Source organism: Rhinatrema bivittatum, chromosome 16 (genome assembly GCF_901001135.1).
Source record: "Rhinatrema bivittatum chromosome 16, aRhiBiv1.1, whole genome shotgun sequence".
NCBI lineage: Eukaryota > Metazoa > Chordata > Amphibia > Gymnophiona > Rhinatrematidae > Rhinatrema > Rhinatrema bivittatum.
Genome location: NC_042630.1, coordinates 41,665,979 through 41,680,039, shown reverse-complemented (window position 1 = coordinate 41,680,039; position 14,061 = coordinate 41,665,979). Strand labels below are relative to the sequence as shown.

Below are 14,061 nucleotides of genomic sequence, written 5' to 3'. Positions count from 1 at the left end.
ATTTCCAGAAGATATTTCTTAAATTGCTCTAATGGAGAGATTAGAGCAATATGAGGGAAATTTAGAACTCTTAAATTTTTAGCTCTCAGTTCATTTTCTAAGTTTTCAATTTTTCTGGAATTTATCAATTCTCCTTGTATTAAGGTGTTTTGTGTGGTTTGTATCTGTGCTACTTGTTTTTCCAGTACTTGGATCTTACTTGACTGAGATCCTTGTAAACCGGTGCGATATGTATTCTTTACAGGAACATCGGTATATAAAAATTAAAAATAAATAAATAAATAAATGTTATTAAAGGTTCAACTTGACAAACTCGCTGTTGTGTGCCCATCATCATCCTTGATAAATTCCCTATAACAGATTCCAGGGAGGTGAGAGTCTTCCATACCAATTCTAAAGTCACGTTTTGGGGATTTATCTCAGTTATAGAAGAAGAAATAGCTCTTACCAATCTTTCTTGTCGGATTTCCTTCACTTTTTCTGGGTCAGCCAACAGTCCTTCCTCCCCCCGATGTATCAACGCTGCCGGGTTCCGTCCAAGATTTCCTCCTGCGCTCATTTCCAGCTGAGACTGTTCTATGTGCTGCATTGAACTTTTACCCCCTGCAACTATAGCGAGCCGTTCTGCCTCTGCAGGTTCCCTCCCGAGGGACAAAAAAATCACTCGGCAACTCCGGTCGAGCATTCGTCCCCAGATCCTGCATCGGGTCTGCACGCGGGGGTGAAGGAGTTTTGGGAGCCCCGGGGCTCAACGATGTCATCAAATCCAAAGGCATTAGGCCTAGCTCCCCGCCCAACGCCACCACGGATCTCCCCTCCGGGGTTGAGATTGCCGTGGGTGCGAAGAAATTCTCTATATTTGATTGCGAAAGGGCCTGCATCGGGGTGGTCGGATATCCACCCGGAGCTTACCCTTTCGCTTCGTGTGAGGCATGTCAGAAACAGGTATTCCACCAAAAACAGGAGAGCTCCTCCACACCTTAGCCAGTTTGTAATCCACGAAAGGACATCACCACCTATCCCATGACTTTTTATTTTTCCTAGAAGCCTCTCAGGAGGGACTTTGTCAAATGCCTATTACCACTGGGAGTCTGGCTGGGAAGGTAACAACACTACAACTTCCTCCCTTCTTCACAGGTAAAATAGATCTCTCCACAAAGCTGCACCCCACCACCTCCAGAGATGGCACAACACTTACATCAGAAAGCTTTTTCTCATTCTAGAAATCATATTATTACTTTCTTCTGTGTAAAGTAAGACAAATCCAGAATCAGATAAAGAATTTCTTGTCTATTGCATTGAATAATAAAACACATCCCACCAATCTAACACAAAGAAAATAATCTATTCATTTATATGGCTTCAAGGAGCAATTTCTTTTTGATTTAGATGGTGGAGCTCCAGGGTGTTTTCTCCCCCTCAAAACCCATGGTCCTTTATTTTCCTTCCCTACTGAGTGCTTTAATTCATTTACCTCCCTTTTCTCCATAAATGAGCACATTCACTCTTAAATATGGCCAGACAAAAGTCCCTTCAATTACTCCTCTCACAACAACATCTGCTTCACTTCTGGCAAACTATCCCAGCCTGGCAGCATTTTGTGAGCATAAAGATTCCTTGACACCTTCTCCCTTTAATGATTCCCTTCCACCTTGTGTCATTATACATCCCTTCTTTTCTTCTAAACACAACTTTAACAATTGATATTACCTTCCATGGAAAATAATCCACAAAATGTTTACTTTCTCCACTCTGCATGGAGCTTCCAGAGCCAGATCTGATCATGTCATGCAGGGCATGTGCCAGGGCATAGACAGCATTGTACACACTGTAGCTGCTCCCAAAGAATTTGGCAGTGCAGTGTTTCATGAAGACCCGAGGTTCATCTCTGCGACATGTTCGCTTGATGTTCTTATTGCAAAGGTTGTTACACAGGCTTAACCAAAATAACTCAAGTTTATCATATTCTGGAAGCAGGGTAGGATTCACCTTCTGGATAAATTTTGAAAAGCTTGGAATGTTCTTCTCTACTGTTGTGAATGCCAAGGTGTTGTTCTTTATCTTAGCATTGAAACGTATATCATACCTGCCTGAAACAAAGTCCGATTTATGTGTTGTGATCCAGACCTTGCCAGGTACCTCATTTATGCGAATATGATTTAACAGATTATATGCAATTTTTCCATTACAATAGTATATGATCACATTAGTTGATGATGCATATATGGTTTCATTAATTTTATGTATTTTCCCTTCTGACAGCTCATTAGTATGACTGAAAATTTCTGTGAATTCAATACAGCCACTGTTCTGCTCAATCCCTTCTTTCAGGATATTGAGAGCCCTCATGCTGCTTTCATCATCAGAAGCAATGATGCCAACCCAGGTCCAGTCAAAATGCTTCAGTAACTTTAATATTCCCTCGCAGAGGTGCAGCTCATTAGGTATTGTCCGGTAGAAATAAGGAAACTTAACAGCATCATTCATTAAAAGGTTCTCTGACACATAGCTGATCTGTTGAGAAAACAAAAATCATTAGCTTTGTCATGGTGAGACTCCGTTTTTAAATCCTGTGCTACATATTTAAAAATAATTAGCCCTGTCTCTTCATTCTGACTACAACTTTATTACTTTTTGTTTTTTATGACATCAGAAACATGCTTTCATCCTTCAGTGATTCAATGACATTGATCTTCTATCTGTCCAGTGACCTTTTCAGGCTATTTTACCTTTTTTGTTAAAAATATATGCAGATACAGTTCCAAAATTATCCCTACACTTTCATACTTTTCATTGACTGATGCAGGTGAAGTATGACTTTTCAATAGGCTGCAGTTTTAGGGTGGGAGAATGGATGAACTGGATTAATTGCTAGAGGGTCTAGGTGAACTGGATATGACTAGGTGCACTGGTGGAGGTATCAGCAAACCAGTGATTAATAGTACATGCACAAGTATTTTCAAAATGGCATCCATGCATACTTTGGGGCAGATTTTAAAATGTCTGCGCGCGGCCTACATTTGTACGCGCTACCCGGTGTGCACATGTACGCCCGATTTTATAACATGCACGCACAGCCTCTGGCCACGCCCATGCCTCGCCCCCAGACCGCCCCGCCCCTACACCCGCCCCGACCCCAGACCACCCATTTTTTCAAGCCCTTGGACTTACACGCATGCCGGGGCTTTACGCATGCTGCCGGGCCTTTTGAAAATAGGCCCGGCGCTCATAACCCTCCTACACACGTAAATCCTCCTGGATTTATGAGCTTAGGGCTTTCAAAATCTGCCCCTTTATGAATTATCTGCATCCACGTATAAATCATGGTTTTAGATGTACTTCTTATATTCTTTGGGGCGGATTTTAAAAGGAGCGCGAATAGCCTACTTTTGTTTGCGCTCCAGGCGCAAACAAAAGTAAGCTGGATTTTAGTAAATACTGGATCGGCGCGCGCAAGGCTATCGATTTTGTATAGCCGGCGCGCGCTGAGCCGCGCTGCCTACCCCCGTTCCCTCCAAGGCCGCTCCGAAATCGGAGCGGCCTCGGAGGGAATCCTCTAACGCCCTCCCCTCACCTTCCCCTCCCTTCCTCTACCTAACCCACCCACCCGGCCCTGTCTAAGCCCCCCCCCTTACCTTTGTCGGGGGATTTACGCCTCCCGGAGGGAGACGTAAATCCCCGCGAGCCAGCGGGCCGCTAGCACGCCGGGACGCGATCTGGGGGCGGGTCCGGAGGGCGCGGCCATGCCCCCGGGCTGCCCCGGGCCGTAGCCATGCCCCCGGGCCCGCCCCCGGAACGCTCCCGACACGCCCCGAAAACGCCGCACGGTTCGGGCCCGCCCCCGACACGCCCCCCGACACGCCCCCTCCGAAAACCCCGGGACTTACTCGAGTCCCGGGGCTCTGCGCGCACCGGTAGGCCTATGTAAAATAGGCTTACCGGCGCGCAGGGCCCTGCACGCCTAAATCCGCCCGGTTTTGGGCGGATTTAGGCGAGCAGGGCTCTGAAAATCCGCCCCTTTATATGCACCTAGAATATATGAACATGTAGTAATAAAACGATAGAAAATGTTTGCAATTTTCTTGGACTGGAATTATTTGCACGTGCTCAAACAAATGCATATGATTACAGAGTAGAACTGTATGGTATTTTAAAACTTTATAGATCTCGTCACACTACTTATAAAATAGAAGCATCAATCTCTGATGCTCACTTACATGCATAAATACCAAGGAGAGATTTGAAAGTTAGGCTTTTCGAGGAGTCATTCAGGTTTACATGTACTCAATTTGCACAGAGTTCCTCTTCTGTGCAGATTTTCTCGCTCGTGGCTGTTGTGTTTGGTAGTCTGTGGGCTAACCCCACAAATATCTGCTCTTACATCCAGCCCCAAGGTGGCCACTGAGGCCATGAAGCACCAGTGCCTCTCTGCATGGCAGGATGCTGCTTGCCGATTCTGCAAGGAGCCAGTGGGCTTTTACACAGCAGGACATTGCCGTATCCAGCAGGTTGCACCTCCCACTAGGTGTGCACACGTGCCATGCTACCACATTTAAAAGACTTCAGCATGAAAGTCCCCACAGCCTCTAGAGATGACATCACAGAGGCTGCCTTATAAAAGGGCAGTTTTCCAGCTAAAATACGTCACAGCAACAGGTTTAGAGCATGTTACTATAGCATCCTCTCTTCAGCTGAGCATGTCTTCAGTGTCTTGTCTTCAGCTCAGCTTGTCTTCAGCATTTTGTCTCCAGCTCCTGTATGTCCTCAGTGTTCCATGCCTTCTTTGCTTCTCACTTGACCTCCCTGCCTATCCATCCCTTCTTCTCTTTGGACTGATAACTGGATTAACCTTGAAAGGACCTTGGACAATGCTTGACTGCTGTTACCACTGCCACTCACTTCTGCCTGATCACCATGTGCCTATGATCCTGCTATTGAAGGACCTCCTTTCCTGCTCATTGCAGAGACTCCACCTGCTGTCCCCTACACCCAAAGGCTCAACTTGAGGGGAACAAGTGCTGGTATAACTGAAACCCCAGCTGGGTTTCAGCTTCATCTGAGTCTGCCTGCTGAAGGTTGGAACCTGCAGGGAGGAGCCCTGAAGGTTGCACCAATCCCACCTCAACCTAAGGGTCCTTGAATGAATATTGGTGAAGATGGAGCAGGCCCCAACATGCCATGAGTACAAACCATCCCACTCGTGGCGAAGATGGAGCAGGCCACAGTTTGCCATGCCAGAGCCCATTCTGCTCACATCAGAAATGGTACAGGACCTGGAAGCCATGAAAAGAGCCCATCTCACTTTTCGACAAAGATGGTGCAGCCCCTAGCAGCTGTAAGCATTGTTCATCCTGCTTGCAGTGAAGATGAAGCAGGCTCTGGCCTGCTATGAGCAGAGCCTATGCTACTTGTATTGAACATGGTACAGCCCTCAGCAGCTGCAAATGGACCCCATCCCACTCATGGAGATGATGGTGCAGGCCCCTGTGAGTCTAGGTTTAGTGGCGTAAGACGACTACAAGAGGGTGTGTGTGTGTGTGTGTGTGTGTGTGTGAGAGAGAGAGAGAAAGAGAGAGAGAGGGTCAGAGGGAGCCTATGTGAAGGGTAGTACTGAGAGAGGGGTCAAAAGCTGGGAGTGAAGATAGAGTGGATTGGATTGAGCCATGGGGGGGGGGGGGGGGAGAGGAGAGATAGTGAACATTGGATGAGTTGAGGCTTGAGAGGGCAAAGTGAAATGAGACTGGCCAGGGGAGTAGAGAGAGCAGTTGAATGGACACTCTTCAGTGTACTTCTAGGGAAATTCTGAACAAAATATTTAAACCTCTACATCTTTAACTAATAAATTTTTTCTGTATTTCATTTTAAATTAATTACTTAAAGACTGTCATGTATAGTTATTTTGGCGAACAACACTATCCTATAGCATCCAATATCGAGGAGGGAATAGCAGCACAGTAAGATCTAAAGTCAAGATGCTATGATCCCAAAACATTAATCAATTTTAACAGTGTGAATACACAACATAGTATTGAAATTGTCTTAGCAGAAGACCTCATACAAGGCATACATTTATAATGCTAGTTAGCGCGAAGTATACCAGCAGTATAATCATAGGTCTGATGGTGTCAGGTTCAACTTTTTTTTAAGATTTTTCTTTTTGCTCAAGTGAGAAATAATATGGCCCATATTAGGATTTGCAAAGTTTTGCAAAATTGCACTTAGCTTAGTGTGATCGAAGAAACAGCTGAGACATGGTCGTGAGGTTGTACACAGTGCCAAGCCCGACACGGACCGTGTTTCGGCTTCAAAAGCCTTCATCACGGGCCAGTGATATCTGCAGATTTATACAGCATCCTTAGTAAAACACAATTTCTAATCGTTACGTATATAGACTTGTACACAACAGGAATACCAACGTGAAAGTGCGATAGCAGCATATTGAAGCAGTAATGTTTCTCCTCTACCGGAGGGGCCACTTTCGCCCTATTTTTCAAAGCAAAATTCACCAATCAGCGGCGGTATACGCCCAGGAAGTGACGCAAACCGTTGCTAGGAAATTCATAACAATGAATACCATTCTATGGCTGCATTAAGCCCATCTGGATGTATACTGTTTATCTGGAAAATCCAGCTTTGTTCCTGGAAGTTAAGGAGTTTCTGTGGATCACCCCCTCTTTTCGTTAGATATATACGATCAATGACCCGCCACCTCAAATCCACAAACCGATGTTGCTTATCAAGACAATGTTGGACAATAGGGGCATTAATTTTGCCTGTGTTGAGACATAGAAACATAGAAACATAGAAATGACGGCAGAAGAAGACCAAATGGTAAATCCAGTCTGCCCAGCAAGCTTCACACATTTTTTCTGGATCACGGTTGAGACAACTACGGTTGTCTCAACCGTGATCCACAGAAACTCCTTAACTTCTGGGAACAACGCTGGATTTTCCAGCTAAACAGTATACATCCAGATGGGATTAATGCAGCCATAGAATGGTATTCATTGTTATGAATTTCCTAGCAACGGTTTGTGTTACGAGCGCGCATGGGCGCGGTTGTCTCCAGCGGGTGGTGAGCCCTTAGGTCACGGCAGGACTCAAGGAGGAGCCCAAAGCCACACCGTGGGAGGTGAGCTGAGCAGGCATGGGAAGCCAGGCGGGTACAAAAGCAGGGAGTCTGACCCTCAGCCGGACCTGCACGCCCATGGTAGCCAACACTGGGAAGTTGACTGATGAACGGTCCTCCAACTGTTCCCGGCCCTTTCGGACCTGCCGCTGGAAACGGCAATGGGCAGCAGGCCGGACAGAGGCGAGGGCAGACAGAGTCCTTTACACTGAAGACATCAAAGACAAGGCAGGTGCAGACATCGTAGACAAAGGCTAGTGCAGACATCGTAGACAAGGCTAGTGCAGACATCGAAGATGAGGGCTAGTGCAGACATCGTAGACAGGCTGAAGCAAGACGTTGAAGAGGAGGGCTGGAAGGAGACACGGGCACTGTCCCTGAGGGCGCCCTACTCAGCCCACCCACGGGACTGAGTCACGGACCACCCCGTCCCCTACGCGCCCTACACAGCCCAGGAAGGCTGGTCGCGGACCACGCGGGGAGCAGGAGAGTGCAGGGAAGATCCAGGTGAGCAGGAACTCCGATGCTGGGATACTGACATCCGAAGCCCCTTCGGCTGGCAGGCACGGAAGCTCCAGAGCGCAGGGAAGAATCCCACCTGTTGGCCACTCCAGGGCCCAACAGGCCAGAAGGCTCAGGAGCCAGACAGGACGTAGGGCAGAACAAGCGGAACTGGATCAGGACATCAGGAACACATCAAGGCAGACATCAGGAACACATCAGGTAGTGGATATCTGGACCGAGACAGGACAAGGAGCCATCAATACATGGAGGACCTGGATCGGCAAGGTTACAGGCGACTGTAATGCTCAATCTGCAGGCAAGTTGCAAGTGACAAGAAAGTCCTTATATACTGGAGGTTGTAGGCAACTCCCTGGGAGGAGCTTGCCAGGACCGCCCACCGCTGGCCCTATAAATAAGGAGGAGAGCTGCGGGCCGGCCCCTAGGAGAAGGGCGTCGCCAAACAGGAAGTTCAAACGCTGGCCTGCAAGCCACAGGCACAGCTAGGCCTCTCAGGCCCTGGAGCAAGTCCCGGATGGAACACAGGCGAGGCCCTGGCTTCGGAGCGGCCTCCGGTGGAAGGTGAGAGACCACCTGTAGCGCAGCAACAGGGGGGATCGTAACAGTTTGCATCACTTCCTGGGCGTATACCGCCGCTGATTGGTGAATGTTGCCTTGAAAAATAGCGCGAAAGTGGCCCCTCCGGTAGAGGAGAAACATTACTGCTTTAATATGCTGCTATCGCACTTTCACGTTGGTATTCCTGTTGTGTACAAGTCTATATACGTAACGATTAGAAATTGTGTTTTACTGCTGTTTAAATCTGCAGATATCACTGGCCCTTGATGAAGGCTTTTGAAGCCGAAACGCGGTCCGTGTCAGGCTTGGCACTGTGTACGACCTCACGACCATGTCTCAGCTGTTTCTTCGATCACACTAAGCTAAGTGCAATTTTGCAAAACTTTGCAAATCCTAATTTGGGCCATATTATTTCTCACTTGAGCAAAGAGAAAAATCTTAAAAAAAAGTTGAACCTGACACCATCAGACCTATGATTATACTGCTGGTATACTTCGTGCTAACTAGCATTATAAATGTATGCCTTGTATGAGGTCTTCTGCTAAGACAATTTCAATACTATGTTGTGTATTCACACTGTTAAAATTGATTAATGTTTTGGGATCATAGCATTTTGACTTTAGATCTTGCTGTGCTGCTATTCCCTCCTCGATATTGGATGCTATAGGATAGTGTTGTTCACAATTGATATTTATATCCTTTAAGCACCGCTATTTAGTAGTACCACAACATGTGGTCCAACGTATACAGCTATACTGAACAACAGGTGGCGCAAGCTCTGCAGGGTCCTTTGCTGCTTGATGAACCTAACGTCCCGGACACACAATCATGGTCATCCTTATCAGATACATATCAACCGGTCATTCGCTCTGAACTCCATGTATCCACTCTATTACAATATATCAAGTCAGAAATGATTCCCCGTGGTCTTCAGTGGAATCTGGAGCCATCGATCTATGGAGATGATGAAGAATTTGTACAGAAGTGGATCGCAATTCTGAACAAATGTTCTCTCGATATCATGTTGCTGATTGTGGAAACCACTAACAAAATCTCTCATTCTTTAAAGACCACATGTGATGAGATTAAGAGTGCTTTGCAGTCATCTGAAAATTTAGAAGACTATGACAAAAAGCTACATGAATTTAACCAATCCATGGATAAATTCAGAGCAGCAATCCGGCAGGCTAAAATCTCTAAGAGGGACGAGAAAGACTATGCAGCAGGTACTATTTTTACATGGCAACGCCGTCAAATTCCTAAACCACGTAAGGTAGTGTTTGCCGAATCTTCCTCTGGCTCTGATGAGGATAATTCAGAAGTCCAACAACCTGTAACATCAGATTCGAGATATAACAACTACCCCTCCTCTAATAGACGTTTTGGCCGACGTTTTTTTCGCCAACGCGGGACCAATTTTCGGAGACGGGCGGCCACCGGCAGACTCGATCCCAGAGCAGTCGCAATCCACCGTAATCAACATCTCCTCTCAGCAGCTTTGAAGCTCACAATTGTCCCTACTTGAAAAGGGCTTATCTTTCGTGCCATTTTATCAATATGATGCCTTTTCCACCAGATGCGATTTATACCAATTTTTTCGCAAGTTACAGTTGAAGCTATTTTTTGCATCACAACACCCTACCATTGAAGGCTCCATTGTTATGCCGAAATCTTTCTGGCTTCCACCTGGCCCCGTTGATCCCCATATAAAAACTTTCATTGATCTGGTTTTGAGCGATCTGGGACACATTGAACAATGCAAACAACGCCTCCAATTCAATCTTTCCCAAGAACAACATATGGCTTTGATGGAATTAAAAAAATCTACCTCACTAGTTATTAAACAGGCAGATAAAGGTGGGGCCACCGTAGTCATGGGCAAATCCTTTTACATTGCTGCGGTCACAGAACACGTATCTGATGTGAATAACTATATAGTGCTACCCCAAAATCCTGGCCCGTCTCTGCTAAAACGGATTGAGGACATCATTGAAGATGGTTTTGCAACAGGTTTCATTTCGAAGAAAGAATTTTCCTTCTTAATCAAGAAGGATTACAGGTCCCCTATTATTTACATGTTGCCTAAGATCCATAAGCACCCTACTAATCCGCCGTGCAGACCTATCGTTAACACGATAGGGTCCCTTTTGGAACCCTTGTCCATCTTTGTTGACAAATTTCTTCAACCGTTAATTCCACAGATGGCTTCTTTTGTGAAAGACACTAAAACCATGTTGTCCCGTTTGGATTCTATACACATATCCTCCACATGTATTATGGTGACGCTCGACATTAAAGCCTTGTATACTAGTATACCCCAGGATGCGGCCCTCGCGATCCTTGAACAAGCTTTGGATACTCGCCCTCATCCCCATCGAGTCCCGACAGTGTTTTTGGTCACACTGGCTAAGTTTGCCCTTTGTGACAATTATTTTTTGTTTAATGATCAGTTCTACAATCAAGTGCATGGAACAGCAATGGGGGCCACCATGGCCCCCAGTCTTGCGAATTTGTACATGGCAAATTTCAAAGAACAATTTTTATATCCTGCTCCGATTTTTACCTAAATTTCACATTGGACCCGGTACATCGATGACATATTCTTTTTATGGCATGGTGATGTCCCGCTGCTAAATGATTTTCTACAGTGGTTAAATACTTTGGATCTTAATCTCACCTTTTCAATGCAATATCACCCTTCTCAAATTCCATTTTTGGACATTTTCATTATACAAGTTGAGGATCATTTTGCTACTACTCTGTATAAAAAACCTGTGGATAGAAATACGCTCCTTCATTTTTAGAGCTTTCATGCGTATAGTTTAAAGAAGAGCCTTCCAATTGGTCAGTTCTTACGCCTCCGCCGCCTATGCTCTGAAAAAGCAGAGTTTGTTACTCAGGCTCAAAGTCTAGCATCTAGATTACTTCATCGAGGCTATCCCCCTGCAGTTATTAAAAGAGCGTTAAAAAGAGCATCCAATGCACAGCGTGAATGGCTGCTTCTGGAGTCCACAGAGGAACGGCTGGATCCTCCGCTTGTATGTACTATTCGGTTTTCTACCAAATCTCAGGACATTGTCAATATCATACGGAAATACTGGAATATTCTGCAGATCCATGATGTTTTCCATGATGCCCCACTGATTGCCTACAATAGAGGCAGAAACTTACGGGACTCACTTACACAAACTTGGATTCACACTGATAAGACCATACAATCTGAAGAACCGTTTGGACATTTGGCCTGTGGTAAATGTACCATGTGTTCTCAATCTCTCGATGGATTGTCATTTATTTATTTATTTATTTATAACTTTTATATACCGGCATTCGTAAAAAAAACATCATGTCGGTTTACAGACAACTGAGAAAGGAAATTACAATGATAGATGGAGGAAGGATAGGAAGTTAAAAGGTGACAACTTTACTGTAGAGCCAACGGGCGCCACAGTTATTAAATGAGATTACATGTGGTTAACCAGGTTGGACATAAATTAATTATATACAAGAGACGACAAAGTGGGGGGTAGCGCGGGGGTGGGGGATGAAGCGCATAGGGGAGGTGGGGTGGGGTAGGATCTGTACAAGGGGGCAGGGGGTGGCGATGGGAAGGAGAGGTGGTGACTGAATATCAGGAAGCCATAAATTGGGTGGGGTGGTGATAATGGACTGATAATGCTGGTTTGATCCATATGGCCCGTTTTCATTCCAATTGCTTTACCTCCCACGTCATATACATCATTGTTTGCCCATGCACTAAACTTTACGTGGATAGGACGAAGCGTAGCATCAGAACAAGGTTGATTGAACACCGTAGTTGTCTCAACACGGGCAAAATTAATGCCCCTATTGTCCAACATTGTCTTGATAAGCAACATCGGTTTGTGGATCTGAGGTGGCGGGTCATTGATCATATATATCTAACGAAAAGAGGGGGTGATCCACAGAAACTCCTTAACTTCCGGGAACAACGCTGGATTTTCCAGCTAAACAGTATACATCCAGATGGGCTTAATGCAGCTATAGAATGGTATTCATTGTTATGAATTTCCTAGCAACGGTTTGCGTCACTTCCTGGGCGTATACCGCCGCTGATTGGTGAATGTTGCCTTGAAAAATAGCACGAAAGCGGCCCCTCCCCTAGAGGAGAAACATTACTGCTTCAATATGCTGCTATCGCACTTTCACGTTGGTATTCCTGTTGTGTACAAGTCTATATACGTAAAGATTAGAAATTGTGTTTTACTAAGGATGCTGTTTAAATCTGCAGATATCACTGGCCCTTGATGAAGGCTTTTGAAGCCGAAACGCGGTCCGTGTCAGGCTTGGCGCTGGGTACGACCTCACGACCATGTCTCAGCTGTTTCTTCTATCACACTAAGCAAAGTGCAATTTTGCAAAACTTTGCAAATCCTAATATGGGCCATATTATTTCTCACTTGAGCAAAAAGAAAAATCTTTTAAAAAAGTTGAACCTGACACCATCAGACCTATGATTATACTGCTGGTATACTTCGTGCTAACTAGCATTATAAATGTATGCCTTGTATGAGGTCTTCTGCTAAGACAATTTCAATACTATGTTGTGTATTTACACTGTTAAAATTGATTAATGTTTTGGGATCATAGCATTTTGACTTTAGATCTAGTTATTTTGGCGAACATAAAATATACATTGGGCTCTGAACCACGTGATTCAAAATGCCATGCAGGACCCAGCAGGGGATGAGAGAGGAGGATGGAAATGCTCACCACCTCCTGTTCCAAAGTGAGAGGATTAGATGCCCAAGTCTTTTTCAATCTTTATTGCAGTGGAGACGTATTTAAAATGTTGCCCGACTCAGGCCGAGTTTCACCGCCCGTGTGACGGCTGCCTCAGGGGCTTAAACTCTCATTGAAGCTTAGGACCATTAATACAGCATTGAGCTTAAAAACAATCTAATTTAAAACAATCCGTGTTGGGAGCAATTAGGATCATGCGTGGTGCGCACCTAAAATCTTCAAGAAAAAATATGGCTCGGTAGTACTCCAACCTTAACTGTGCCTGGGGACCTCACTGTGCCAGACACAGTTAAGGTTGGAGTACTACCGAGCCATCACCGAAGTGATGTTCCTAACGAATGGTGATATATAAAAATGTTAAATAAATAAAATAAATAAATGTAATCTGGTGCCATGTCAGTAGCTTTACATAGGGAAAACATTTGCAAAGTAAACATTCACATCCAGGAACATTTAAGCTGCCTCAAAAGAAAAAAAAACAGTAGGCTCTGCTCGTGACTCATTGGTTAGAAAAGGGCCACTAAATAGAGGATTTAAATTTCTCAGCTTTAACACAATTGGTCCAGCCAAGATGGGAAGGGAATTGTTATAAGATGTTTCTTAACAAAGAGCAGGCTTACATTTTTAAATAGAACACACTCACCACCAATGGCCTCAATAAAGAGGTAGAATGGTCTATGTTTTCTAGAACTCCAGAAGGGCCGGTCGCTGGAGTGGAGTCTGAGGAACGAGCGGACTCCCTCTTGACCCCAGATGTGACGCTGAGCCCTGGCGAGCCGACCAAGCCTGCATGCCCGAGAAGCACAGCTGAATCTATGCTCGAGGAGACTCCAGGCGTATTGCAATTTGCGCCAGAGGAATCTTCTTCGGTGGACCTAGGGGTGGAAGGAGAGAGCGTGGCCACCCCTCAGAGTGACGAGGCTGGTGCAGTATCGGAGACGGGCACTGGAGGAGAGCAGAGGACCCGTACCGCAGAAAGATCAGCGAGAACCATCGAAACGGCAGCACTGCAGGAGAGGGGTGAGTCAAGCAAAGAGATCCCTCAACTGGAAATAAAAATTGGGAAACCT

The 14,061-nt window shown here is 45.4% G+C and overlaps 1 protein-coding gene across 1 annotated transcript in view; it reads right to left on the bottom strand.

Annotated features, from left to right (window-relative positions):
* Positions 1 to 14,061, bottom strand: part of LOC115077507 (vomeronasal type-2 receptor 26-like) — a 52,283-nt gene that overhangs the window by 29,886 nt on the left and 8,336 nt on the right. The window contains exon 2 of the mRNA XM_029579798.1: positions 1,711 to 2,514. Coding sequence (XP_029435658.1) covers positions 1,711 to 2,514 — 804 coding nt within the window. The remainder of the gene's footprint in view (positions 1 to 1,710; positions 2,515 to 14,061) is intronic.